This window comes from Microdochium trichocladiopsis, assembly GCF_020744255.1.
Source record: "Microdochium trichocladiopsis strain MPI-CAGE-CH-0230 chromosome Unknown B0I36scaffold_7, whole genome shotgun sequence".
Classification (NCBI taxonomy): Eukaryota; Fungi; Ascomycota; class Sordariomycetes; order Xylariales; family Microdochiaceae; genus Microdochium; species Microdochium trichocladiopsis.
The window spans coordinates 533724-561052 of record NW_025763550.1 but is presented as its reverse complement, the minus strand read 5'-3'; the positions used below and the strand labels follow the sequence as shown (position 1 = coordinate 561052).

Here is a 27329-nt window from a genome sequence, read left to right as displayed (position 1 = left end):
TGACCATCTCGAATGTCTCCGAACCTGCGCCCAGCCATGTAAGGGACTTGGGTCATGCCCAGGTATTAAGCCGCTTCACAACGTCGTCGGCAGCTCCTGCCACACCCCATCGTGGCACGTCAGCCCGCGGCTTCGCGGCATCCGCGTGGCTGGCCTGTGACGTTGAGGCGTTAGAGCTTTAGGCCACGCCAGTGTAGAGCATTTTGTCGAACATGCACAGCGGCTTGGTTCGTGACCTGTGCAGGATTGCCCCCAAGGAGCAAGCACGGCCCGAGGGCACCGGCTCTGGCAGCCGGGGCTGTGGGCCGGTGCAAGACGAACTTTCGGCGGCTGCCAATTAGATCTCGGGAAACGTAGCGCTCAGGGATGTGTCAGCTGGTAGCAAAGACGAAGCCAGGGCGATGCCAAAGCGGGCGTACTTGGGAGTGCTTCGTTCGCAAAGGCCATCTTGTCTCCAACCAGACCTTCCAGAGTTCACCGTGGGTGACAACCCGGCCACCGGCGCCGTCGCCGCGAGAAGTGGATCCGCCCGCACAAACGCCCCGGTCCGCGCCCGATCCGGGTGATCTGCCGTCGGCGACTGGGCTGCCACCTTTCTGGAGCAGATCCTGCAGGAACAAGGTCAGATCAATCGGTGCAACGACCACTCATAAAATTTTGAAGGCCCATTGCGCTGGTTTTCGCAGGTTTCGACGTGGACGAGGAGGAGCCGCGGGCCACGATGAAGTCCTAGGCAAATCGGCATGGCCTCGCAGATTCACTGTTATGGAAAGGGTCTCGGCATCTGGCCGGTATCAATTGGATCACGAATTTTTCGCCGTCAGGAACCCAGAGTCGTCGGATATGAGACCGCGCCGTAATCGGGCATCGTTGGTCACTGGACCATAAATGCAACTACAATGACCTCGTCCCTCAAGGACAGTGCACTCTGCGCCTAGGGCATACTATCGAGACTTGGAGCGGCATGAGCGTGACGAGAATGTCTGTTGTCTCGCAGCTGCTAACTTTCCTGCCGAGATGAGATGAGAGCTGTGAAAAAATAGTATTAGCTAATCTTACCGTTTCTTCCAGCGCATCTGCTTGCTTTTGCCAGGGTTGCGTTGTGCGCAGTCAATTCCTATGCAGCTGAAGGGAGAGCGCGCCTACTAAGGCGACCACTCGGCCACGATATGCCGTAAGACACTCGGGCTGGATCGGACGAATGGGCGAAATAGTACATTGGGATGCTTTTCAGAGCACCGAAGTGAATGGAACCTGATTCTCATTGTGCATGTAGGCAGATTCCGTATATTGCAAGAATGTAGACCAGGTACGGACGCTGGCCACGTCTGGGCAGAATGATCCGCCATGTTGGAGACTGGCAAAACGAGACAACCTGCCGATCACACTCCGCCCTGCCAGCATTTCGATTTGACGATCGGTCGTCTGCACGGTTTCCCATTTTCACGTGTCCACCTGCAAGAATGAGACTTCTGTATAAATTCCGGATGGCTACTCAATTGGCCACGATCTGATATTGGGTATGAGGCACTGAGCCATAATCGCTACGAAAACACGCAATTCCTGCCCTTCCACTGATAAACCCCCTCATCTCATCTGCGCCATGAGCGTCGCCCGCAGCGTCATGATCTGCTGCCTCTCAGCCTCGGGCAGCTGGTCAATAACCTCCTGTGGCAGGCTGAGGACCTGCTTCACGAGCGCATCCTGATCGCCAGCCGGCGGAGGGGCCGGGGCCACTGGAGGCGCGTAAGGGGGAGCCACCGGCGGTGTGCCAGTGGGCACCGCAGGATAGCCAGGCACTGGCGGCACCGGGTAACCCACTGGCGGGACTGCCGGCGGCATCTGTGGAGGCGCGGCACTCGTGTCTACCACAGAGGAGATGGCCTCTGGCGAGACCAGCCCCATGAGCAGAAGTGCCTGGAATATCGCGTAGGACAACTGCGGCGCCTGCGCCAGCAGCTCTGTCGCCCTCGCCGCATCTGTGCTCGCCAGCGATTTCATCTGTGATAATATGTCGAGCAGCTGTGCGGGAGGCAGCGTGTTGAGAGTTCGGGAGATCGCATCGGTCGCGGTGACACCTGGGGGCAGCTCCTTTCCAGGCGGTAACGGCGGCAGGCTGCCCGCAGGGTTGGCTGTGTGTGAAGTACCGTTGGCGGGTTGTGAGAAGTTGGCGGTCGGCGCTGGTCTCGATGGCATTGGGCCGTCCTCCTCCTCGGCCTTTCCTTCGCTGCTGTAGTCGACTCGCAGTTTCCGGCCCATGATTTCGTAGTCGTTCAGATTGCGAACGGCAGAAGCGGCAGAGTCTGTCAAACCAAGGAGACTTGCGTCAGTCATATACGCTGGAAAGTTTGGGGCAGCATAAAGGCTTACCGGCATCTGGATACTCGGCAAATCCAAACCCCTTGGGGCGGCCCGTTTCGCGGTCGTAGACGAGTCTGAAGTTCAGCACCTTGCCCGCTGTGCTGAAGATGTCGCTGATCTGTTCCTCTGAGAGGCCTGAGATAGAAGTGTGGTCAGTGTCTCGCCGTCGTATGAGCGATCTACACGTCCACGTACCATATGGGATGTTGCCCACAAACACCACGCGCGATGGTGCCTTATTCGACATGACGAGACTGCCCAGCCGACTGGGGTGGTTTGCAGAGGTGTGTGATGCAGATGTCCCAGGGCAATGTGTCGTGATTCGGATGCCTACGAGAGTTGACAGTTGCGGCGTCCAAGGTTGTATCTAGAAGAATCGTGAAGGCAATTTGAATGCGCCGTAGTGTGTTGTTGCTCCGTAGTTTCGCTGCAATGGAACAATTTGAGGCTCAAAACGCTAGGGCGACTGGTCTCTGGAGCTTCGACCCTCGGCGCGCGCTGGTCAAGCTCAGGCAAAGTCACTTCCACGCGCAATCTGGGTGGGGCAGTACTTCGTGTGAAGAACCCAGGTGATGATTTCACTGTTGTACCGGGTAGCCTAGCGCCCACCTTTGGGCCAATGGGAAGGCGTGGAGCTTAGCAGTTGCACCACCACCAGGCAGCTCCAGCTTCCGTGGCTGCGGAACGGATTCTCATGCCCCAGGCTCGAACTCGGTTGGCAGCTATTTGCAGAACACCTGGGAGCTTTTCTCGTCAGTACCTGGTCGAAACAGCGAGCATACGACAACCCGGCCTCTTTTCTCCGACCGCCTACACCAAAGACGCCTCTCGCACCTCAGACCAACTCTCACGATGTCGCGGCGCCCGGTAGACGAATTCATGGAGCGCGCGCAGTCGATGATGCGCCAGGCGCAGCGGGCCGGAGGCAGCGGCGGCTTCCCCGGCGGACGGCCACCTCGAGGCGCCTTCGGTGCGCTCGGCGGCCTGATCCTTCTCGGTGGTGGCGCCATGGTGCTCAGCAACTCGCTCTTCAACGTCGACGGTGGTCACCGTGCGATCAAGTACCGCAGGATAAACGGCGTGAGCAAGGAGATCTACAGCGAAGGCACCCACCTGATGATTCCGTGGTTCGAGACGCCCATCACCTACGACGTTCGGGCCCGGCCAAGGAACGTCTCGTCGCTTACGGGCACAAAGGACTTGCAGATGGTCAACATTACCTGCCGTGTCCTGTCCCGGCCCGACATTGCACAGCTACCCCAGATCTACCGGACACTCGGCCAGGACTACGACGAGCGGGTGCTGCCTTCGATCGTCAACGAGGTCCTCAAGAGCGTGGTGGCGCAGTTCAACGCCAGCCAACTGATCACACAGCGTGAGAGCGTGGCGAAAATGGTCCGTGACAACCTGTCTGTCCGCGCCGCCCGCTTCAACATTGTCCTCGACGATGTCTCCTTGACGGTAAGTGCATGATTTTGTGTAGTTAGGAGACATGGATGTGAAACTCTGAGCTGACGTACGATACTATCAAGCACCTCGCGTTCTCTCCGGAGTTCACCGCGGCAGTCGAGGCCAAGCAGGTCGCGCAGCAGGAGGCGCAACGCGCGGCTTTCATTGTGGACAAGGCCCGGCAGGAGAAGCAGGCCATGGTCGTCAAGGCACAGGGTGAGGCTCGTTCTGCCGAGCTCATCGGTGACGCTATCAAGAAGAACAAGGCCTACGTGGAGCTCAAGAAGATTGAGAACGCGAGATATATTGCTCAGCAGATGCAGGAGTCGGGTGGCCGCAACCGACTGATGCTCGACTCCGAGGGCCTGGGCCTGAACGTCTTTGGGGACAGCTCGAACAAGTAGAAGGGAAGGACTGGCAAGAAATAATCTCCATTGTAACTCTAGGGACTAATCCGTGTAGCATATTCACCTCCGCCAAAAGAAGCCAACATGATTTGCATATTTGTCTTTCCCGGAGCCAGAGTGAGCGCGGCTCAATCGACGTGCAAGCTTGGATCCATGAAGATGTGAAGGGCGATTACCACATGCATCTTCCGGGACCCCACTCAACTCTCCCCGAGCTCGTCACAAGTCCGGGGGGGACAGGGCGGACTGATCCCATGGATTTCAGCGTGCTTTGCCTCCAATGTGATCGTCAGAATGCACCGGATCGTAGTCTATGATATGTCATCACTTCTCATCATGATCTTGCCACAACCTCGTTTTGCGGGCGTCAAGGTGTGATTGACCCCACGGGTAGCCTAGCGGGACCATTGCATCGGCGTAGGCAATGCATGGGCTCCGATGACAGGGAACCCCACCATCCAACAACTCCATCACCGAGCTGGCTGCTCCCTTCCGCGTTCCTCCAGACATCTTCATACACTGCGAACCTCTTCCACAAACCGACCAGACGCTCCGAGCGGACCTTCGCGACAGCCGTACTCTACCTCCAGAACCACTCCCATCTCTCCAAACTCCCCGTTCCACACCGACAAGATGCTGATCAAGTAAGCACAAACGCATGTCCCCAATGCAGCGCCTCTTTCACCCCGTCAAGCCCACCGTCATGAGCTTTGCTGGCCTCGGTTTCAAACCAGACGGCGCCCTTGCCGACATCTTGCACCCCGCAGAATGCTGACGTCCACCTCTTTCACTTCCAGAGTCCGCACCCTCACGGGCAAGGAGATCGAGCTCGACATCGAGGCCGACTACAAGGTGCGCCCCCCGATATCCCCCGACCTAGTGATAAAGTTCGAGATACGCGTGCGCGCCCGAAGCCAGCCGCCACTACAAAAAGCAGCATGCAACACCCGGCGCAACACTCGAACTGTTAGGAACAAAGTTCACTGACAATCTATCCGGTTTGGACGCCCACAGGTCTCGCAGATCAAGGAAAAGGTCGAGGAGAAGGAAGGCATCCCGCCCGTACAGCAGCGCCTGATCTACGGCGGCAAGCAGATGTATGTTCGAAAAGCACCCCCCCCCCCTCCCCAGAAAGATGCCCAGACCTGCCAACCTTTCCTCCTTAGCTTCTTGTGTGCCGAGCGACTGTGCTGGTGGCCAAGAGCGCCCATCCCTCAGGCCATTTTCTTTCCTACGTTAAAACCACACAAGGACTAACAATAACTCTGCCCACTTCCTTTCCAAACAAAACAGGGTCGACGACAAAACCGCAGCCGACTACGCCCTCGAGGGCGGCGCGACGCTACACTTGGTCCTCGCCCTGCGTGGCGGCTCGTCACTTTCGCAATAGATACCCCCCAACTTCCCACACACACTCTCTCTGTGTCTCTCCACAGCCCTTTTTGTCCAGCTCGACCACCACGATCGATATGAGGGGAAACCGGACTCCAGCCATGCGTATGAGTGAGAAAGTTCCTGAGATGGCACGGGTGTGATACTTTAGTCTGGTTTTAATGGGGGGGGGGGGGGGGAGCGTTGTTGTTGTGGCGCGCGCGCGCGCGCGCTCGCTGAGATGGCGAGGAAATTGCATACTCTGCGAGAAGAAGGAAAGAAAAGCAAGCACTTGCCTTTTTCCAACACAAGGCTTCTTTTTTCAAATCATCATCAAACAGCTGATAACAAAGGGGGGCGTTAGGAGCCAGATACAAAATGCACATACAAGGACTTCTTCGACCAGAGGCCCCGTAGAGGCACATGGTGTGTCCGAAGCGCCAAAGATAGACGAAATGAAATAGTACCACCTCCGAATACATTGAGAACAACCGCTGTGGAGGAGGCATACCGCCCATGCTCAATGTCCACACCTTTTCACTCGCATCATGACTTAATCCGATTTTTGACAACAACGAAGTCTGCGCGGGACTTTAATTGCCAGAAATCTATCCTGTTCTAGACATGCTGGTTTTGTGCACTACACTTCTTGAGATTCCGATATGAGTTACCCTGCTCCGAGGTCGTAAATGCCTGAAATGTTGCTCATCTGGACGTTGTTTCGAGACCATGAATTCATTGCCTAATTGTCGGGTATGTGCCGAAATAGGACAAGATCCAGGAGGGTGGACTTCCCCCGAAACGCGTCCATCTCTGTCTGGGTTCAGTCTGCTATTCAATCTGCTGTCCAGATAGCCACCTCCCCGCTTGCAGCGAGCCTGATCAGCTCGATCGTGCCATCTTGGGCTTCGGCTTCTTCATAAACACGTCTGCGGCCTTACGCTTACGCTGCAGTAATGCTCCTGATGGTGGTGGTGGTGCTCCTCGGGACACTGACGGCCCTGCTGACGATGAACCCGAGGCTGGCTTTGCCGGGGAGTTGTTGCTGCTCCGTGACACTGGCGGCGGCGGCGAAGAGTGCTGCTGTGCACCAGGCCTGAAAGTATTGCTCGGTCTGCTTGAAGAAGACGCCGTGGTTGATAATCTGCTCCCAGCGCCCGGGGCATTTGATAGTAGACCACCCCCACCTGGTCTCCGACTCGACGATGACGAGGGCAGCCGTGAGGAGGACGAGGTTCGCACTTGTGATGACGGCCGCGCCGGGCTTTCGTCGAATATGTCTTCGAGATCGTCTGCGTCTAGGCCACCTCCGCCTCCGTTTCTTGCACCGCCGTGGTCGTAGCCCTCGTCCTCATATTCGTACCCAATGTCCTCTTCGTCATCTAGCTCGTCGTCCGAAACGACAGTCGTGTTGCGCCTCGTATTGGCCAAGCTCGTCATTTTCCGCAGCCGGGCCTCGCGCTCCTCGAGGTCCCGGTCTATCCGCTTGACAGACGGCACAGGCGGTCGCATAATCCCAGTCGCGATCCTGCCTCCCGCAGACGGCATCCCTCTCTCTACGGGCCGTGCTTTGAGCTTGTATTCGTTCACCAACCCCTTGGGCGCCTGCTGCAGTTGGTCCCTACGCAGATTCGCCGAGTTGGTGTCGAGCCTGTTGCGGGCGCCAATGGCAGCCGCCTCGCGGCGCGCCTTGCGCATGATGCTCTTGGCGTCGGTGACTTTGGTCTTGGTGCCGCCCGTGAACCGCAGGCCGTTTGTCGAGGCGACCGGCTGGCCCTTGACCCTACGCACGCCAGCCAGGCCCCGTCCATCCTTGGGGAGCTTGGGCAGCTTGCGCCGGTCAAAGTCGACGACGGACGACGTCTTGCTGGCCTTCTCCTTGTTGATCCCCGCGAACGCGCTCTTGAGCTTCTCCTCGGCCGCGCGCTTCGTCTCCTCCTCGAGCCGCTGGTACTTGGAGTACACCTTGTGCCATGAGGCTGGGTTCCTGGGCTCAAAGTTGTGCTTCTTGGAGAGGACGGGGAAGTCCTTGTCGATCAGCCGGATCCAGCACTCCGCGTCGTCTCCTTCGAGGTGCGGCGAGGCGAGCTCGAGCTGTCGCAGTTGTGACGCGCTGTTGATGTTCAGGAGGATCCGCCGGACGGCCGGATAGGGCGTCAGACCGATGTCGGTGATTTCTGGTGCCATGGAATTTGAGGAATTAGTCTCATGGGAAGGGCGTGGCACGTGTAGCAGGATAGCGGCTTGTGTAGGAGCTATTTGGAGATGTGCTGCATGGCCGAACGCGCTGTCCAAGGCAAACGGCCACGGGAGTTTGCGAGAACACGCGCCGGGGGGGTCACTGACCTTTGATGTGCTTCAGACACACGACGGTGCAGAGCTCGAATAGCGACTTGGTCGGCATCGTGCAGAAGGACTGATGATGCGCGGGAGTAATGTAGCACAGCCCAAGCACTGACAGTCTCGATGGCTTGCTCGAGTAAGACTTTGGAGTAGAACCTCACAATACCTTTGTATGTCCAGCAGAGAACTCGAATCGAGGCGATATCACGTCGCACAATCGTCGGCTATGTCCAATACAGCAAGCAAGCCGTCTGAGATGGAATTGTCGCCACGGGTCAACACCTCGAAGACTCGATGCGATGCGGCCCTTACAGAGTCTGCCGAGGTGGTCGTCAGGGTGATGCTTGCTCAGCCATTCGAAGCGGCCCGTTCTCGTTCCAGCGATGAGGCCACTGGCGGATGGCTCTGTGGAGCGTAGAGAGTGCAAGGTACAGCGGTTGGGTGCTTCATTGTCTTGCAAGAAGGATGTTGAAGGAAAGTGAGTTTGGATGACTGGACACGATGCAGCGCCCGGACGCGGCTTGCTGACGTCTCGGCCGCGAGTCTGGCCCCATTGGCATTGAATAGTGGGCCGGTTGAACGGGGAGCTCCCGTCTTCGCCGCTCGATGGGTCAAGCCGGAAAGAAACTCAGATAGCTCCTAATCAACGACACCCAGCATTGCAATCACAGCTTCCAATATGTTCCAAACTGTACTCACATCACCAGTGTCATGATACGTACAACGTCCTTGAAAGTAATGTTTTGTTGCTATGGACCTATCTAAGTCGGAGAATCATAAGCCAACACGAGGGCCGCCACAGAACCCTCATAAGCCAACAAGTGGTAATTTCTCGTCATGATGCTCTCTTTTTTCATGTCAACCAAGAAATACCGCGAAAGAATGGTATCGCCCCGACTTCACCATACGCCGTGTAACGCCCGCCGAAACCAGATGGCTGGAAAATACAGACAAAGACATGCCGGAACCTTTGTACACGAGCCGAGCCGGTCAGCTCCAAATCCAAGACGCTCGCAGGAGTGAAATGACCGGTCGGCGCTTTATCCAAATTATTTCCACGCCACTCAAGCGGCGGCCGCTACTGTTTGTGACGCACTAGCGATCGTCGGCTCTGGTCTCGACTCTTCGTCCTGGTTGGCAATCTCGCCGCCAGCTTCCCGCTCAGCCCAGGCACCCCACAGGCCACGCTTGCCGCGAACCTTGATTGGGCCACCTAGTGAGCCCTCCTTCTGCTCAACCTTGATGGCATCCTTTGTGGCCAGGACAAGACACTCGAAAAACATCTTGGTGGCGTCAGCTTTCGTCGTCCTTCCTTCGGGCAGGAGCTCTTGGAACACAACAGCAGTCTTCTTCCGCTTCTCCTCGCTCTGGGCGGCCTCGGCACCAAAGAGGTCCCGCAAAATGTGGACTGCGTGTTTTGTGCCAACCGAGACAGGCCCACTGTCCGCAGGATGGACAATGGGGACAGTTGTGTCGTCGAAAGCAGGCAGGGCTGTGCCATCAGCGAATCCATCGTCATCGTTCATGACGACACCGTCGTCGGCGGGAATCTCAAGCATAGTACCGTCGGGACCAGCAGTCCGGTCGCCAAGTCCACCGGCAGGACCTGTGAGAGTGTCGTCGTCGTCGTCGCCTAGCTCCAGGCGCGGGGACTTGGATGTGGTGTTTTCGTTATCGCTGATGTCGGCAATTCCGCTATCACGCTTACGCTTCAGCTCGTTTGTGGAGTGCAAGGCTTCCAGCGAAAGTAATCCACGGAGCTCGGGGGCCCAAGCCTTGCTACGGCCATCGCCCATGATGCTGGATACGAATCCACCATTGTGCTTCATTTCCAAGAGAGCCAGGAGGTAAGGGTCCCTAGAGATGAAGCTGGGCTCCTTGAGGATATTGTCATGTGATTGTTGCTGCTCCTTGATGTGAGCGCTGGTGAGCTGCGTGGCAGCATCAAGGGCAAAGACCTTCTTCTTCTTAGACTTCTTCTGGGGCGCCGGCTCCACGTCCTCGGCTTCCTGGCCGGGCTCATAGATGCTGTGGTTATTGAGGCGCTTCCACTCTTCAAGATCCCGGGTCACATTCTCATCGATGTCTGAGAGTGGGGACTCCGAAATGCGGGCGCGGGTGGCATCCCGAGCACCAGCCATGTTGGGCATGGCGGACTGATCACCAATATCGAATTGGAAATCGTCACCATCCATCATGATGTCTCCGTCGCCATCAGCAATCATGACGCCGTCCCCGAGGTCCAGTGCCAATGAGGGCTCAGCATCGGCACCCTTTGCCCGCGGGAAGTCCATCTCGCTGATCATGTCGTCTTCAATAGAACGCGCAGCTGGAGCATCTCGTCCCATTTCGATGCTGCGGTCCAGGTGCTTGGGTCGCTCGTCAATGTCCATGCCGAAGTCGAGCTCAAGCTCGAGGTCGTCGTCGACGGGCACAAGGTCGAGGCCGTTGTCGTCGAAGTTATCAGTCTGGAGGAACTGGCTGTTGTTGTAATCCTCTTGGAGGTTGATGTCACGGTTGTTGCTGGGCCTGCTGCGGGCCTTACCAAAGTTGGTGCTGCTTGGCGTGGCATCGACCTCGTCCATTTGGCTGAGCAGGAAGTCGGCATTCGGCATTGTGAACGCGGGAAGGGTGTTCAGGTTGTCCGCAGGGGTAATCCGATCGGGGATCATAAGAGCCTCGCGGTTGGCTACGCCAAGATTCTCTGGCAAGTCATTATTGCCAGTTGTGCGGAAGGCCTAAAGGCTCGGTCAGCACGAGAGCACAGGGACGAATGGATCGAGGCTGAGCGCGAAATATGCATTCGTGGCTTACCATCTTGATCTTGAGGAGCGCCTCGTTGCAATCATCCAACAAGTAACGCGCTTTTCTGCTGTAGATTCTGACGACACCAAGCAGCAGCTGGCCACTCAAACGGAGGGCCATTGGCGCCTGATTGGGTGTAATGATGGCGTCGACACTGTCCGTGAGGTTAGACTGCAGGATATGCGTCTTTGAGAGCTTGCGCTCGAGGTTGGCGGAAAGCCAGACGCGAGCCAGAGGCCCGGTCTTCTGGAGGAGCGTCTCCGAGTAAAACATGGCGAGAGCGCGGCGGGGGCCCTGAGGGTTTCGTAGCGATCAGATGCAAGATTGGACTGAACTACGCGATCTATGTTGCTGATGAAGAGTTCCTCATTGAGGATGGGAGGCACGCGTTGGAGGGATGCGCGACGCTGCAGATTTCACCGAGCAGGGGGGACCCTGACGATGCAGAGATGTCTAGACGGGAAGTTTGCGACAATTCGCGATTGCAAATGGAGCTGCAAAAGTGTTGTAATGGATGCGAGTATCGACGTGGCGGGCGCGGGCGCGGGCGCGTGGTGGAACGTGGTTGCTCAAAGGCCGGGTGTTGTTGTGGGTGACGGGCACGACAGCGCGTGTGCTAGCGCCGTTTTTGACGGCAATGAAAACGGCCGCAGCAAGGACGCGCGCCGTTTTGCGCGTGGAGGAAAGCGCGCCGGATGCGACGGGAGCGAGTGTGAAGATGCGGGAAGACAGTAAGGATTGTCTTGTCCGGGAGGCGCAGAGCAACGAGGAGACCGGTGCGCGCACGGGAGATTGCTGTGGGAGGTGGCGGTGGTGGTGATGGTGACGGGAGGGAAAGACGGCAAGGTCGCGCGAGCGAGGTGGCCCTGGTGCAGGTGGGAGGACTTGAGGTCAAGAGGCAGGGCAGGCAGGGCAGGAGACGGGCGGGCAACCAAGGGGGGTTGTGTTCGGCGGGCCGGGTGCAGCTCCTCAGGCAGCTCCAGTCGGTGGAGGGCCCACCGCCCAGCAACGGGCTCGAAAAGGACGTGGCTGGGGGGGGGGTTTGCCATGTGCAGTGGCTGGCAGTGGACACGCCCAGTTGCGGTGCGCGAGCATGACGAACTGGGACGGGTGGCCCCACAATGGTGCGACTCTGGACATCCATTGGCTCCTCTGGGGCCGTGACCCGCCTTTTTGCTGCTTGTTCTCGTTGCAGATGCCACTCCGCTTTGACAGAGTTGTGACGAGATGACGAGCAGGAGGAGAGCGGTCGATGTGGCCTCGAGCGCTGCGGCAGTCAGTTCCTTCTCTCTGCCGGGCTCAAATTGAAGACAATCACGGTACTCAGACATATCAGTGCTACAACGCCGGAACTTGCGGCGGCTCGCTGAGAAGCAGGGATCAATCTGGTGTGCTTCCAGCAACAAACGCGCGCAGAAGCCGTTCCTCCGCCGCAGCATGGAAGGTTCCTTGAATGCAGATGCAGTGTACCTGAAAGTACGGCACATCTTGCGCTGCCTGCTCAAGCGCATCGACGATGCTCTCTGCCCAATTGCAACGTGCACTGCCCTTGACTTCGACTTCGAGACTGCATCTCTGCTTGCATCTTCTGGAATTAACTAATGAAAATCTCCAAATCCCAGTGTCCAGGTGGCACAACCTGTAGACTCCTACGCAATATATCGAGGAGAAAAGTCTAATATTCGGTTCGAGAGACACTTGACTATTGCACACGGGCGCACAGGGGGTCCCAGGCCCGTGGGCCTTGCATGCAACCCGTTCCGCAGCCAAAGACAGCAATCTAACAATCTGGATGGGGCTTGGAAGTAACCACGTTGACGTGTTCCACACGCCCAGATCTGCGCCTCCAAGTGCCAGCCCGGAGCTTAACTTTAGCTGCACCACTCCTTGCCGGGATCGCCAACATCAACTCCTGAAGTCCCCTTCACCCATCCCTTGCTTGTAACAACTTTTCCACCGTTCCACCACGACGCCAGGTCGCCAATCGTGGTGCGCCCTCCAAACTGTGGCCCAGCGTTCGCCCGGTGCTATCGTGTGGTCCTCAACAACCTCCACGCAGCGCATCACATCCTCCGTTCGGCCATGCACTTGAGCGCTGCTGTCGCTACTTCAACATTCTGAGTCTAGCCTCGAGCTCCTCTCCTTGATGCTGTCAATCTCTGCGCTTCGCTCCTAGCCGATCGTCGTAAGCAGCATGTCCTGGCCGTTCTCGGGCCAGAAGGCTCACGATGGCTCCTTGCTGCCGATCGCCGTCTCTGGCGGAGAAGGGGTTGGCAAGGACCGCTACGATCCTTACGAGGCGTCATCACCGGAAGACCGCGCTCGTTCTTCCTCCAGGCGACCCGGCCACATCCGGACAACATCGGCACAGTCACGAGTACGTCCATTACCCCCCCCCCCCCCGAAAACAATCGGCCCAACGGTGCAGGCTATAGTTGCTGACGAGCTCTACTACTACATAGACTATGGCGGACCAATTCGCGACCATGACCCCTGCCGAAGCAGCCTCTCGATTGCAAACTTCAGAAGCGAACGGCCTGACCGAAGCCGAAGCACTCACACGGCTACGAAACCATGGCCCGAACGAAATTCCCCACGAACCACCAGAACCCCTCTGGCTTCGATTCCTGAAGCAATTCCAGGAGCCACTCATCATTCTGCTCCTCGTATCAGCCTTTGCGTCTCTCCTCGTGGGCAACATGGACGACGCCGTAAGCATTACGGTTGCTGTCACCATAGTCATTACCGTCGGGTTTGTCCAAGAATATCGGTCCGAAAAGTCCATAGAAGCCCTCGACCGCCTCGTACCGAACCATGCCCACCTCGTCCGGGCACAGCCTCCTCGTCCTCTGAATGCCGCGAAACCATCCGGGTGGCCCCCGGCAGTCAACGATCCGAGCGATAGAGATCCTGCAGGAGGGTCAGAGACGCCGGGAGAGGAGATGATGTCTTCCACGTCATCCAAAGTCATGGCTGCTCAGCTTGTGCCCGGCGATCTTGTGCTTTTCACGACAGGTGACCGGATACCCGCAGACATTCGCGTTACCATGGCGTCTGACTTGACAATCGATGCGTCCAATCTTACGGGAGAGACGGAGCCGGTCAGAGTCACCGCCGACACAAGGACCGGGCGGCAACGGTCAGATTCACACTCCGGTTTCGGCCTGGGTATAATGCGCCAGCCTAGCCCCGCGACACTCGCTCCTCCAGCAACAAATGGGACAGGTCGAAGTGGTGCGGTAGATGAATCTATCCACAACATCGCTTATATGGGCACCTTGGTCAAGTCCGGCCATGGGCAAGGGATAGTCTTCGCCACCGGAGGGGAGACGCTATTTGGCACGATAGCGACGAGCGTTTCAGGGACTGAGAGTCCACGCTCACCATTACAGCTCAGCATGGACGAGCTCGGCTCCCAGCTGACCAAGATCTCTGGCGGCATTATTGCACTAATTTCGCTCGTGGGACTGTTGCAGGGCAAGAAGGTCTTGGAGATTTTCACGATATCCATATCTCTCGCTGTTGCTGCTATTCCTGAAGGTCTTCCAATCATTGTCACCGTGACACTTGCTCTTGGCGTTCACCGGATGGCCAAGCATTCTGCCATTGTGCGCAAAATGCCAAGTGTGGAGACGCTGGGCTCCGTCAATGTGGTGTGCTCGGATAAGACTGGAACGCTCACGATGAACCACATGACAGCCGCCAAGATGTGGTATTTTGGCGTGCCCGATGCTGTCAGTGTCGACGGAGACAAGGATCTGGACGAAAAGAAGCCAGACCCCGCCACAGTCCGTATTCTGAGAATTGGCAACATCGCCAACAATGCCAGGCTTGCTCATGGAGCAAGGACGATATATGCAGACTCGCAAAGCCGGGATCCCACGCCGACGTCGCGATGGGTGGGCCAACCTACGGATGTGGCCATGCTCGACCTGCTGGACAGATTCCAGGAGCACGATGTCCGTGACTCCATTGGCCCTCGCACCTCTGAAATGCCATTTAGCTCTGAGCGAAAATGCATGGGCGTCGTGATCGGGGCTGCGTCAGGGAGCAACGACAAGGGCCATGCATACATGAAAGGGTCAATCGACAAAGTCTTGGATGCCTGCGATAGCTACTTGACTGCTGATGGTCGCGAAGTCGTCATGGATTCGAGACGCCGCAGGGAGGCATTGCAAGCTGCCGAGACAATGGCAGAAACTGGGCTGCGAGTCTTGGCGTTCGCGAGCGGCACAGTGACCAGATCCTCCAGAGGAATTGGTCACTCTACGCGTAGTAGCACGCCAGGGAGCGCGACTGGCAGTGATGACGACGTTTATACAGGGTTGACCTTTGCCGGCCTTGTCGGCATGAGCGACCCCCCACGCCCTGGGGTAGCGAAAGCCATCCGTCGCTTGATGCGCGGTGGTGTCCGGGTCATTATGATAACTGGAGACGCCGCGACGACGGCATATGCCATCGGCAAGCAATTGGGCATGCACATCGCCACTGCACGAGAGCACACGTCGAGCCAAGTTGCTGTAAAGCCGGTCCTGACTGGAGACGAGGTCGACGCCATGTCAGAGGAGGAGTTGGCAGCCGCCCTTCGCATCACGACGATCTTTGCGCGCACGAACCCGGACCACAAGCTCAAGATCATCAGAGCTCTGCAGGCTCGTGGCGACATTGTTGCGATGACTGGCGACGGTGTCAATGACGCCCCCGCCCTCAAGAAGGCCGACATCGGCATCTCGATGGGCCTCAACGGTACCGATGTGGCCAAGGAGGCATCTGACATGATCCTTACCGACGACAGCTTCAAGACGATCCTTCGCGCCATCGAAGAAGGCAAGGGCATATTCAACAACATTCAGAACTTCATCACTTTCCAGCTCAGTACCAGTGTGGCGAGTCTCACTCTTGTGCTGCTCTGCACATGCTTCGGCTTCAAAACGCCCCTTAACGCCATGCAGATCCTCTGGATCAACATCATTATGGACGGCCCTCCGGCACAGTCGCTCGGCGTAGAAAAGGTTGATCCGGATGTCATGTCGCGCCCGCCCCGCACACGTACAGAGCCGGTCCTCACCCGAGCATTGCTGCAACGTGTGCTCACGTCAGCTGCAATCATCACCACGGGTACTATGGCAGTATACATCTCGCAGATGGCCGACGGCGGCGTCGATCGCCGCGACACGACCATGACCTTCACCTGCTTCGTGCTGTTTGACATGTTCAACGCCCTCTCGTGCCGGTCGGAAAGCAAGTCCATTCTCCGAGGCGAGGTGGGCGTCTTCTCCAACAAGCTCTTCAACTGGGCCGTCGCGCTCTCCTTGCTGGGCCAGCTACTCGTCATCTACTTTCCCTGGCTGCAGGACGTCTTCCAGACTGAGGCCATTAGTTTCCTCGACCTAGTGAGGCTCGTCATGTTGACGAGCACAGTCTTCTGGGCCGACGAGGTGCGAAAGTACTACAAGTACGGCCGGCGGCGGCTTGGCGCGTATAGCCAGGCCGTCTGATCACAGGACCATGGTTTGAATGGGGGACAGGCTGTGCACAGGCATGGAGGTAAAAATGGTTGGATCTCTGGGGGAGCATAGAGCATACATAAAGTATATATCGCATCAGCATAACAAGGTTTTCGACATGAAATCCGCAGGTGCGCCTGCATGATTCACTGCTGTCCATGGTTTCACATGCTCCATTAAAGGTGTACCATGACATAGATGTGGTTGTGGCATGAAGTGTGACCTGACACATGTCGTTACTTATCAGGTCTCCGAGAATCCCACCAATTTCAAAGGGGTTCCCTTTCGGTGAGCACATGACGAGATCGGCTAAGCTCCCTTCCGTTTGGTGTAGTCCAAACCGACAGTTCGGCTTCCACTCACGCCGAGTCCCGTTCGCTTCGAGGCTTTTGCTGTTCTGCCTGTGGTCTTCGCTGTACCTGCGTCGTGCATCATCGTAGCCGCCGCGTCCCTTGCCAGCTCCCGGCGGCCAGTGTACACGGCGTTGATCAGCATGGCGAGGTGAGCGCGGTCCTCGCTCAGTGCCTTGATCCTTTCCGCGATGGCCTCCTCGCAGGCGAGTTTTCTCTCGACGGCGGCTGTGAAGCGGGCAATTGTGTCGGTGTGGACTCTCTCCCTATCGAAAAGGGCCGCTGTTAGTCAGTGGGATTCCTAAGAAGCAGGGTAAATCGGATGGACAAAGTACGCAGATCCCACAATGGCAAGTCTGAAGAAACCCGAAACATACATCTCTTGCGTCTGGCGTGCAAAATGATCCCGGACCTGTTTTGTCCACATGTCTAGAGCGGCGTTGTAGTCTTGGTTGATGCCGGCCTGGTTCTGGGCGCGGGTCTTTTTGAGAGTGTCCTGGACAATTTTCGGTCACGGCGAAAAGAGCGAGATATGGTTAGGGATCCGGTTGCGAATTAAGTACAATATTCCAGTCAATACAATGAGGCAGTGTTGGACGGGTCGCGTACGATGTTTTGCATGGCCCTTGGCACGGCACCGATTGTGTCTTCCTGCGAGCCGTGGTCTGATGCATCTTCTGGGTCACTTGCGACTGCAGCTTTCGATCGCCGTGGCCGAGCCATCATGGTAGAGAGTGAGGAGGTGTGAAGGTGGCAGAATCAATCCGATGCGAATGTACATGCGATAGACGCAAATGACCGAAATTTTGTCCTGTTGTTCGACTTGGTCCTCGAGCTGTTCCAGCTCACACGCACATGCTTCCACCACGTCCTCACACCTGGGCAAGCTCGACTTACATGGCCAGGAACCTGGGGAAGGAGCGATCCGCCACATGCGGCAGTCGACAGGGGCCTGGCTTGGCGTGGCCCCACAAGTGGTCGAGACTCGACTGCCTCTGATTGGGCTTATCGACCCTGCGACGCTTTCCAAAAATTTTGGCACAACCAGCAGCGCCCCACCAGCCTTCCCGTCCCCCGTTATCCATATCCGCATTCTTTTCCTGCGACGAGTCCCTAGGTCTCCCTTGCAGCCGGAGTAGTTGTTCACGCCGCTCGCTTTTCTTGGTTGTTCAGCGAGAATCCTTATTGTCTTTTGCGATCCTTCATAGACGTCACCATGGGTCTCGCAGGCCCCAAGAAGTAAGCGCCCGTCACGTCGCCTACCGACTCCCTCGGCCCGTCGCAATTCCCTTCCCATCTTGGCTAACCACGAGCAACCTGCTCTTTCTCACACAGCAAGCGGAAGCTCAACGAGGACCCGAACAACACGAAATGGAGCCGTAACGAGAACACCTTTGGCCAGCGCATGCTGCGCGCGCAGGGCTGGACCCCGGGCCAGAACCTGGGGGCCCAGGACGCCGCGCACGCCAGCTACCACACCGCCGCGAGCTCGGCGCCCATCAAGGTCGTCGTCAAGGACGACTTCCTCGGCCTGGGCGCCAAGATCCGCCAGAAGCAGAGCGACGAGTGCACGGGGCTCGACGTGTTCAAGGACCTCCTCGGCAGGCTGAACGGCAAGTCGGAGGAGAGCATCGAGAAGGAGCGCAAGGTGCGGTCCGATATCAAGACGAACCTCTATGTCGAGAACAAGTTCGGCCTCATGCGCTTTGTCAGCGGCGGGCTGCTCGCCGGCGACCAGATGCAGGATCTGGTGACCAAGAAGGAGAAGGAGGATGTGATCAAGACCGAGGCTGAGGAAGTCAAGGTGAAAGAGGAGGATGTTTCTGACTCTGAGGTCAACGCGTCGTCATCGAAGAAGGACAAGAAGTCCAAGAAGCGGAAGGCCGGAGACGACGAGCAGGAGGAGAGCCGGAAAGAAAAGTCCCGTGACAAGAAGAAGCGGAAGAAGAGTGAGGCGGCTGGGAACGAGGATGATTCAACCGACGAATCGTCAAAGAAGAAGAAGAAGAAGAAGTCAAAGAGCTCATCTGATTCTGACGAGGAGTCTGCCAAGGCCAAGGACAAGAAGAAGAAGCGGAAGGAGAAGAAGCTCAAGGAGGCAGAAACCGCCGCAAGTGCCGCCACGTCAGATGCAGAGGAGGCCGAGAAGCGACGGAAAAGGGAGAAGAAGGAGAAGAAGCGGAGGAAGCTGGAGGCCGAAGATACCACCGCAAGCTCGACACCGATGGTCGTGGACACACCAGCCGCCAGCGGCACCGCCACCCCAGTCGAGACTGGCACTTCCACACCTACAGCTATGTCTGCACGGCATTACGCGAGATCGCGAAACATTGCGTCTAAGAGGCAGGCAATGGCCGATATGAAGTCGTTGAACCAGGTAAGCTTGCCAAATCTTAAGACCTCCCAAGAAGCGAAGCACTAATGAATCCAATAGATCTTCATGGTCAAGCCCGTTTGATTTATAGCACGAGCATTAGCGGATCGATTTTCTCAACCTATAGAATAAGGCATACGAGATACCCAATACATTTGGATTCTGGTTGTTCAAACATTCCTTCTAGAGAGGACCAATGTGACAGTTCGGAAGTGATTTGATGTTTGGTGGGAGCTATGGCGATGAGCCGCCAACTCGTTGCAAATTTCATACGCAGATTCGAAAACAGAGGCACGACTTTCATGTGCGAGATACGGGGCAAGGCTGTTGGTGAGGCTATTGGAGATGTCATGGAGCTGCTCAAGACGGCCGTCAAGGGCGTCGTCAAAGTTGCGCTCCAAGTGGTTGGCCCCATTTTGAAGCTCATTCTCAAGGTGGGCGTGAAGGTCATCCGCTTTGCCCTCAACACTGTGAGCACCTTTGTGAGTCGCACGCGCTACCTGGTCGAGGGCCTGTTTGTATTTGATCTCTCCAGCGTCCGCGACTTTCTCGCATTCCGCTACAAGAGAGTCGAGGCAACTCAAAAGGTAAACCACATTCAGAATGTTCCGTTATTCTGTCATCCACCGATTCGACTCCGGGACACGACGCTGACACGCGGAGACTGAGAACTGGCTGGTCTAATTGACTGTGGGCTCGCGTGGACGGGCATCTCCCTGCACCACAACCACGATGTGCTCGAGCAGAGAATTGACACTGTCGGCCGTTACCTGGAGAGCATCGTCAACAAGCCAGCCTCGGCGCAGCAACTCCAAGCCTCATCAGAAACTGCCAAGACTCCCTGACCCTCATTGTCGCGCGGGCGCCAACTGGCGGACGAACGGCGTTCGCACGATCTGGCATATCAAAACCTGGTTCTGAGACCACACTGAGCTGGCGGCCCGCGACGCAGACGTCGGCCAGTCCCCGCGCAACGTGTACGTGCGCCCTGAAATGGCTCGACGGGCAGGCCGGCTCGGGCCCAAGCTCGCTACTGGTGGCCCCTAAGCTTTCAAGTACAATGCCTACGTTGTACAGCTCAGGCCAGACCTGACTGCCGTCTACGTCGTAAATCTTGGCTTGCAGCAGCACATCAAAGCCAATCCTGTCAAGGTCCTGGCGTGAGGCGTCATTTCTGCCTTCTAGTACTCGTTTGATAGATGCTTGGTGGATGCTATGACTTGTTTTGTCCTCATAGTGATCCAATGCTCTCACCCCCACCATCTTGGAAGCATTCCCAGAGTTGCGGCACTGTTGAAGGTCAAGTCAAAGTTCTCTTAAACATGCGATTGGTACACGAAAACTTGCCCCTCGTCGCACAAGTTCACTGCACCACACCATGCTTTTCCCATTTGTCTCAAATCTCTACAAGTTTTGTTCCTACTTGCCAAGGTACGCATGCTTTGATTGCCCAAGAAATCAAATGGCAGGACTCGCCCTGATTATTGGCATTTCATTTCCCATATGAACAGACACTGCTTCCAGGCTCAACTTCCGAGACGGAGTGAGGAGGATCGAAGAGGCCAAAGGTACGAGACCACCGCCCCCGGTGACTACGTGTGTTTTCCGTAGTTAGTTGCGACACCAATGCGGAGAAACATGCAGCTCTGACTTGGCATTCTCGAGCACCCGAGGCCCTCAACCCCCAATAGAGCTGGAGCTTTAGAGTCTGGTTAGTGTTCGTGCTCTAGAATAAGGGAGTCTGATGGGGAGGAAGTAGAAGATGGGAGGAGGCAATATCGACGATATAGCTTCACAAGAGGAAAGTGGCAGCGGCCAGCCTGCAGAAATAGCCCCTCATTCTGTTTGAAACTTTTGGTACGAAACCAAGAAACCATAGTTTTATACACGCCTATTGGCCGGAGAAGCTATATCTCAAATTCATCAATGGTGGAAGACTCAAGAAGGTTATCGTCGAAACGGGTCAAACAAGGGTGGGCCGTTGTCAGGCTGGTGTTGGTGCCCGAGGCTCTGGGGTTTCTCGTAACTGGCCGTGGACCCCTGCCGGGATCCGACTGGGCCCTGTTTGTGCGTGAGTGCAGGTGGTGGTGCCGGGGCAAGCCACCAACGTCATCTGGGCAGGTCAGACGCCGTGTGGGTCAGCCGGCCCTGGCTGGGCTGTGGATGGGAGAGAGGGAAAAGAAGAACGAACAATCGGCATTGTTGGCAAAAGAGGGGACTCGACTCGAGAGGACCAGACCACCGACAAGGGCCAGCCCAGATCTATGTACGTTAGACAGGGACAACCTGGCGATTCAGGGCTGCCCCTTGGTTCGTACTGGCACCGGCCTTGGTTCTTGTCGAGGCTTCGCTGCCCGCCCGCCTCACCTGCCCGACCAGCCCCTCGCACCACCACAGCCGATGCCTGAGTGACGATGTGTTTCCATGGCCATTATGGCTGAGGGCCATGTGGAGGTCGGGCAGCTGGATGCAGAACGCGAGCAGAGCATATAACTGGGGGCAGCTGACCCTCTGTCTGTCGTGTTGTTGTTGCCTGTGACTCTGTTCTGCATCCCAACTTTGACCCTGGACTGCCCTGCTGCCTCATCCTCTTGCAGCCGGCACTTGCAGGCCCTCCCATACCCGCGGCGCCCAAACCTGTTCCTGTCGTGACGTAGAACAAGCGACATCCACTTTCACCGGCCAGCCAGCCAAGCCAAACGCCCGCTGCCCACCCGCATCGATCGGCATATAACAACATCTCGGCCGTCCCCGCACGCCAGCAGACCACCATGTACTTCTACACCTCGTCAGGTTAGCCTCCTCTATTGTCATTTCACCCTTTCCATCTCCAGATCCGCAGCCTGCACCAGTGCGTGTACTCTGCCATCTGCTTGGCAAAGCTCGACAAGACGTGGACAGCGACCGCCACCAAAAGACAAACCCTCCAACAATCAACGGCCACCACAACCTCTGACACAATGTACACCACCACAGTCCCGCGCGAACGCGAGAAGCGCTACTCAAAGTACAAAAAGGTGCTCTACATGGAACCGCCCACCGACGGCTCCATGACCCTGGAGCGCCGCATCACCACCGTCATCCCACCACCAGCAAGACCTCGGCCACGCACACCCTCTCCTCCGCCTCCTGTCCTCTATCTCCCGCCGCCGCCGCCGCCGCCAGAGCCCGCGCCCGCGCCCGCTCCAGAACCACCAGTCGTCGTCCTCCCTCCGCCGCCGCCGCCACCGCCGCCGCCCGTGGTAATCCCGGAGCCGCCCTCCGAGATCATCGTCGAGGACGACTCCCCGATCGACGTCATCGCCGTCGACGTCGAGCCCTCAGTGGCTTCCTCCAGATCGTCCCGCAAGTCCAAGAAGAAGCACCACCACAAGCATCACTCCCACCACCACTCCCGCAGCCGCAGCAAGGAGGTCTACATCGAGCGCGAGCGCGAGCTCGTCCCGTATCCCGTGCACGTCCCCGTCCCTGTACCCGTGCGGACAGAGCCCGAGTACGAGACTTTCCGCTACGTGGACGCGCCCCGGCGGCGGCACCAGGAGAGGGAGGATCGCGAGATTGTCATCGAGGACCACCGCCACCGGCGGTATATCGACTACTAAGTCGCGCCTCGGAAGGGCGGAACGCCTATCCTTCATTCTTGTCAGTGGGCTTTTGTGACTTTGAGGGGGTCGTTTAACTTTTGAAAACTTTTTTTTTGGCTGCGAAAGTGCTTATGCACCAACCGGTTGGCGAGCCGGGAATTTCTCTAAGCGTGGTTGCAGTTGAGCATTGTCTTTGGATTCATTTATATATATTGGCTTATAAGCTGGAAATCTGTCAGCATTTTTCTCGTCCTTCGGATCCCATACTTTTATGTACCACACAGTATGAAACGACTTCATGACTATAAAAGCCAGAAAACGAGCAAACATTCTATCTTTGGATTCATTTTCGCTTGACCGCTGCGATTAGGGGAATTAGGAGTGGGCATACCATATCCTCTTAAGTGCTAAACTGCCATGACGCAAAATAACAACGACGATCGCGGAGTCGAGGCAATTTTGATATCCCCTGGCAGTGCCCTCGAAGACAGGACAGTACCTTGCACATCGGTAGTGCAGATAGTGTTTGTGACAAGACAGACAGAGGATAATTTGTAACAAAGACAGCAAGAGAAGCAAGGATGTGTTTGATGACTTCACGACACATGCCGAAACTTGGTCATTGAAGAAGAATTCTTCCCTCATCACGACACATACACACACACAACGTGGTGAACGGCGTCACCGCCATCGCAAATGATAACGGTGACGAGGAGTATTGGGAATTTTCTTTTTGGAAGCCATGGGTTTATCATGCAGCCTTAGCCGCTCCCGCTTTCTGTCTATTGGGTTCTGAAAAGGCGGAGTCGCATTCATTTTACCAAGGGTTGGTGCGTCAAACCTTATTTTTCCTTTTTCTTTATCTAATAAACTTTTTCTCTACTTTTAGGGATTTCTTTTTTATTTCTTCTTTTTCTGTGCCCAGCCGCGGTGTTATGCCTTTGCTGCCCTGGGAATTACGTCCGGACTCCAAGATAAACCCCCCCTTGGACTGCATAATCCCGTGCGACAATGCTTCCAGTGCCCGCCCACTGTATCACTAATGGATAATATCACTTTCGTGACGGATGGTGCGAATCTGGTGGCCTCTAGCGGCCAGAGACACCTTCGAGATGGAGGGTCCACATCGGAACACAACATCGGGATCGGGAAATGAATATAAGTAGGTCGAACTCCAGAGCAAATCGGATTCTCGCGCGAAAAGCCACTTGAATCGCTAAAGCCTCTGGTGAATGTAAATGGCGATGCTTCATCCGCATGGTTCTATTCACAGCCATGTACGCTTCTCACACGACTTCCAAATGAACAGGGTATGTCCTGTAGTGCAATATGACGATCAAAGCTGGTATTATAAAAGCTAGCAGAGAATATGGATCGCCAAAGGGAAAACACTCTTGTAATCACGCCCGGCCAACTGCCAGGCGCTTGCTTCTGTCGGTCATAGGCCATGTTTGTCTGTCTGTCGGCAAACTTCCCCGCGGGCTTTCAGACCACCTCGCCAGCCCAATGAGACCAAAACAACATTCGCTGGGCCCCCCTGGTCGACTCGATTGAGGTATCAGTTGAATCTGTCCAAGAGTTTTGCTCATACTCTATGCATCAGAGACGAGCAGATCTTAGGGTCGCAACTGCAAACTATAGAGCGGACGGGGGCGGTTTGTGTGAGAATGACCCGCTGCCCTGCGGTAGTTGGCCACGGCTGCATTTGGCAACGTGCAATCTTGTTTACTCGAGTGAAACGGCTCTTCTTGCAATATGTCTTCACTCTCATGTTTTTCGAGATTGGGCAACCACCTGATTGGGACAAAGATGGAGACTCAGTCGGAAAAAGAAGCGACAAGACACAACCCAGGACGGTGGTGCCCAGGGGAGGTCTTGAAAGATACATGCAGGCAATTGGTGGCCGGCGTACAGCTACCAGCACAGTCATCGCATGCCGCTGCATCGGGACTTGCCGAGCGAATTCCAGAACAGTCGGTGAGGCATGCCTCGGCCAGTGCTTGATTTTCCTTTTTGCTTCGTCAGAGGATCAGTAAATCTGGGTTGAATTAGACGGACTTCCAATCCAAGAATGCCAGGTTTCTCTCTCCATGTGTTTTCCTATCTAGGTCAGTGCGTCGCGAATGAAAGCCAGACGCAATATTCACAGCCTGCGGTTATCTGCCGGAACGCAATTGCTGCTCATTTGCAGTGTCTCGCAGCGAGACCACCCGCAGCCAAACGTTGTGGGGTGGTGGTGGTGGTGATGGGCCTTGAGACAAGAGTTTTTGAGGACGCTTGGGCTTCACAATTTTTAACATGTGTCCCCCCCGAGACACCAAATCACACTTGCAATGCCTGGACAAGTCGGAGCCGGCCGCGGCGGGGACATGCCTTTTTGGAGAGACATAGCTTTCCCGCACGCCATTGTGGCATGAAATGAAAGCAGCAGGGGCAGCACGGCCAGACAGACAGGAGCCCGTCTGCAGGAGGTGGGGGGCATGCACTGAGCGAGACAAAGAGTGAGCCGCCGCAGGGACGAAAGCGCAATGACCTGCATTCCGGCAATTGCGAGGGGAGCAAGCAAGCCACACGCGGGGGTCCGTCCTCGAGGGCGGCCATGCGCCTATTAATTTGTGTGGGCCTGGCTGTGTATTACCAGTGATGGTGCGGAATCTGACCATGATGATGACTGGCCCGGCACTCCTGCCATGGACCCGCGTCTCACAAAGAAGCGCTGGTCTTTGTCGTCGACTCTCGCCATCTCCTCGGGCGCGGCGTCCATTGGCTACCTCAGGGAGGGCTGTGGTCAAGATGTCGAACAGCGCTTCGCAAGATGAGCGAAAGGTGGCGGCCATTCATCGTCCTTGGTGGCGCGTGGCACCCACACCGCCTCGGCGGCGTGGGGAGTCAGCTATGGCCGAAATCGAGACCCTGAATGGCTGGATGCTTGGTGTTGCCAGTCACAGGGGGGTCCTGGTCGGGCCGGGGGCCCAGGGCGCGTTGCATCCCACTGTCAATGTCACCTCAATCATGAATGAGCCCACGTCGCCTTTACTGCGAGCGTAGCTTGCCAGAGGACTTTGCCGTAGATACGCAGATGCGCCGCCGTCCCACAAGGATTTGAGCCGCAATCTGAGACATGATCAGCATCCAGACACGCCAGAAGAGGAACACGAACAGCACGAGAGAGATTGATGTGGGAGAGAGTGGTCTCTGTCCTGGAGAATGAGGTCCGCCAACGAGCAACAATGGCTGAGGCTACTGCGCTCTGCCCGTACAGTCTGGCCAGTCTCTCGTGCACATTCCTGGCATCATCATGCTGCCAGCAATGCACAGCGGCGTTCAATGTGCACGGGCGTGCGAGACCAGCAGATGTGTACGTCCACTATGTAAATGAGTAAATGTCGAGATGAGGTCTGCGTCGACGGGATCCGAGGGGCCACTCAGCAGGTCAAGTGCCTCTTTGAATCCGCCTCCTCGACTTGATACTACTATGTACCGTAACTATTGTGGTGCATCGTAATTGACTGCCGCCACGACAGTGATCTGAGACGGCGCATTCTCCAGCAGCGCGGCGAATCTCTGCAACCGCCCCCCCGGCCGGGCTGTTTGTTGACAACGACAACGACGGGGCGGCCGTTGGTCGTTGGGGGATGGATGGATGCATCCGCCGGCCGGCACAAACCTTTGGCTGCTTGATCCCAACCGCAGCCCGCCCGGGCAGTGGCAGCCCCGTGCGCCAAGCTCGCCTGATCGCCAGGGACCGCGTCGCCCTGATGCACAGGGGCGGCGGCGCTTGCGAGAATCCGGGGTGAGCTGGGCGTGCGTGGCTCGGCAGGTCCACGCCAAAAGTCAAGGCACTCACGCCAGCAAGGTCCTGCTTCAGCTGCCCAAGTCCTTTTGCTGCTTTTGCGAGTTGGTATTTATTTCATCCGTAAACTCCTACCTTCCTAATAAATGGTCCGCGCTCGGGCTAGCGGACAGCACCTCGACTGAAACGTTTCGAAGCTCGGATGGCCGAGCACATGAACAGGAGGGGGGGCCGCTTTTCTTATTCCCGCCTGTGACAGCGGACCGTTGAAGGTTTTGTGTCCTTGTGCCACAGAGTCGTCTTGACGCCAGCGATTCTGCCGGATTCTAGTCGACGACTGGACGACGACGACACTACTGCACTACAGTTAGTCACGACTTGCACGCACACAGCTTCGGATCGCGGATGTGCGCCGGACGCACGAAGCGCCCCGTGCGGAACCTCCCAGGACCGACGCCATCTGGCCCAGGGCAGGGCGTCTAATACTTGGCGATCTGCCCTGTGTGTGCGTCGTCACTCTAATCAATTTATAGCTCTCTCTCTCTCTCTCTCTCTGATGCCACTCACACGGACAGTCACGGCAGCAGTGTCATGACTGTCTGAGTGCTCGGCCCGGCGGCGTGGCCTGGGCCAAGACCCCAAGGAGTGTTTGCCCCTGGACTGGGATATGTCAAAGTGCGCCGTGCCTGGTCCTTTGCAGCTGACCGGCCTCCTCATTCGCCGGCCCCACGGCCCCTCCCTCGCCCCTAATGCACGATGCATATTTTCTTTGCTTGCCGAGATATCCTGCAACACAAATCCACCGCGGGCCCCAGCCCTGCCTTGCGCGTTGTGCTCCAGAAAGTGCAGGCATGCAGCGTCCGGCCGGCCATAGCACCATGCAGTACATCCAAGGCGGATGCGGAGTATTGTCCCACACAACAACACTGAGGTGACGATGGGCTATCTTGTTATACGTGGATTATGCGTCCTTCTGCTGTTATTT

The 27329-nt window shown here is 56.7% G+C and overlaps 11 protein-coding genes across 11 annotated transcripts; 7 read left to right on the top strand and 4 right to left on the bottom strand.

Moving 5' to 3' along the window:
- Positions 1–1439: 1439 nt before the first annotated feature.
- On the bottom strand, positions 1440–2852 carry B0I36DRAFT_326919 (hinge domain of cleavage stimulation factor subunit 2-domain-containing protein). The gene is made up of 3 exons (XM_046154401.1): positions 2557–2852; positions 2371–2496; positions 1440–2303 (listed from the first exon to the last, which is right to left on the bottom strand). The coding sequence occupies exons 1-3, from the start codon at positions 2606–2608 to the stop codon at positions 1588–1590; spliced, it is 894 nt and encodes a 297-aa protein (XP_046010143.1). The 5' UTR covers positions 2609–2852; the 3' UTR covers positions 1440–1587.
- Positions 2853–3361: 509 nt separating this feature from the next.
- On the top strand, positions 3362–4311 carry B0I36DRAFT_326917 (band 7 family-domain-containing protein). The gene is made up of 2 exons (XM_046154400.1): positions 3362–3822; positions 3894–4311. The coding sequence occupies exons 1-2, from the start codon at positions 3370–3372 to the stop codon at positions 4212–4214; spliced, it is 774 nt and encodes a 257-aa protein (XP_046010142.1). The 5' UTR covers positions 3362–3369; the 3' UTR covers positions 4215–4311.
- A 527-nt stretch (positions 4312–4838) lies between these two features.
- B0I36DRAFT_326913 (ubiquitin-related domain-containing protein) lies at positions 4839–5781 on the top strand. Its single transcript, XM_046154399.1, has 3 exons — positions 4839–5069; positions 5232–5314; positions 5511–5781. Exons 1-3 carry the CDS (start codon positions 4986–4988, stop codon positions 5605–5607), a joined length of 264 nt encoding a protein of 87 aa, XP_046010141.1. The 5' UTR covers positions 4839–4985; the 3' UTR covers positions 5608–5781.
- Positions 5782–6531: 750 nt separating this feature from the next.
- Positions 6532–7992, bottom strand: B0I36DRAFT_364552 (RNA polymerase II transcription factor SIII subunit A-domain-containing protein; the record flags this gene model as incomplete). The annotated part of the gene is made up of 3 exons (XM_046158982.1): positions 6532–6868; positions 6952–7765; positions 7935–7992. 3 exons carry the CDS (start codon positions 7990–7992, stop codon positions 6532–6534), a joined length of 1209 nt encoding a protein of 402 aa, XP_046010140.1.
- Positions 7993–8995: 1003 nt separating this feature from the next.
- On the bottom strand, positions 8996–11009 carry B0I36DRAFT_246313 (Rec8 like protein-domain-containing protein; the record flags this gene model as incomplete). Its single annotated transcript, XM_046150223.1, has 2 exons — positions 8996–10669; positions 10746–11009. The coding sequence occupies 2 exons, from the start codon at positions 11007–11009 to the stop codon at positions 8996–8998; spliced, it is 1938 nt and encodes a 645-aa protein (XP_046010139.1).
- Positions 11010–12582: 1573 nt separating this feature from the next.
- B0I36DRAFT_270820 (putative Ca/Mn-transporting ATPase) lies at positions 12583–16368 on the top strand. Its single transcript, XM_046151285.1, has 2 exons — positions 12583–13113; positions 13199–16368. The coding sequence occupies exons 1-2, from the start codon at positions 12931–12933 to the stop codon at positions 16232–16234; spliced, it is 3219 nt and encodes a 1072-aa protein (XP_046010138.1). The 5' UTR covers positions 12583–12930; the 3' UTR covers positions 16235–16368.
- B0I36DRAFT_326907 (uncharacterized protein) lies at positions 16369–17455 on the bottom strand. Its single transcript, XM_046154398.1, has 3 exons — positions 17203–17455; positions 16971–17089; positions 16369–16859 (listed from the first exon to the last, which is right to left on the bottom strand). Exons 1-3 carry the CDS (start codon positions 17317–17319, stop codon positions 16553–16555), a joined length of 543 nt encoding a protein of 180 aa, XP_046010137.1. The 5' UTR covers positions 17320–17455; the 3' UTR covers positions 16369–16552.
- Positions 17456–17650: 195 nt separating this feature from the next.
- Positions 17651–19144, top strand: B0I36DRAFT_326905 (uncharacterized protein). Its single transcript, XM_046154397.1, has 3 exons — positions 17651–17832; positions 17929–18970; positions 19028–19144. Exons 1-3 carry the CDS (start codon positions 17810–17812, stop codon positions 19049–19051), a joined length of 1089 nt encoding a protein of 362 aa, XP_046010136.1. The 5' UTR covers positions 17651–17809; the 3' UTR covers positions 19052–19144.
- Positions 19145–20671: 1527 nt separating this feature from the next.
- B0I36DRAFT_137441 (uncharacterized protein) lies at positions 20672–21559 on the top strand. Its single transcript, XM_046148313.1, has one exon. The coding sequence runs from the start codon at positions 20894–20896 to the stop codon at positions 21377–21379; it is 486 nt and encodes a 161-aa protein (XP_046010135.1). The 5' UTR covers positions 20672–20893; the 3' UTR covers positions 21380–21559.
- Positions 21560–22748, top strand: B0I36DRAFT_137442 (uncharacterized protein). The gene is made up of 2 exons (XM_046148314.1): positions 21560–21760; positions 21944–22748. Exons 1-2 carry the CDS (start codon positions 21739–21741, stop codon positions 22567–22569), a joined length of 648 nt encoding a protein of 215 aa, XP_046010134.1. The 5' UTR covers positions 21560–21738; the 3' UTR covers positions 22570–22748.
- A 2877-nt stretch (positions 22749–25625) lies between these two features.
- B0I36DRAFT_137410 (uncharacterized protein) lies at positions 25626–26009 on the top strand. Its single transcript, XM_046148312.1, has one exon. The coding sequence runs from the start codon at positions 25728–25730 to the stop codon at positions 25932–25934; it is 207 nt and encodes a 68-aa protein (XP_046010133.1). The 5' UTR covers positions 25626–25727; the 3' UTR covers positions 25935–26009.
- Positions 26010–27329: the final 1320 nt, after the last annotated feature.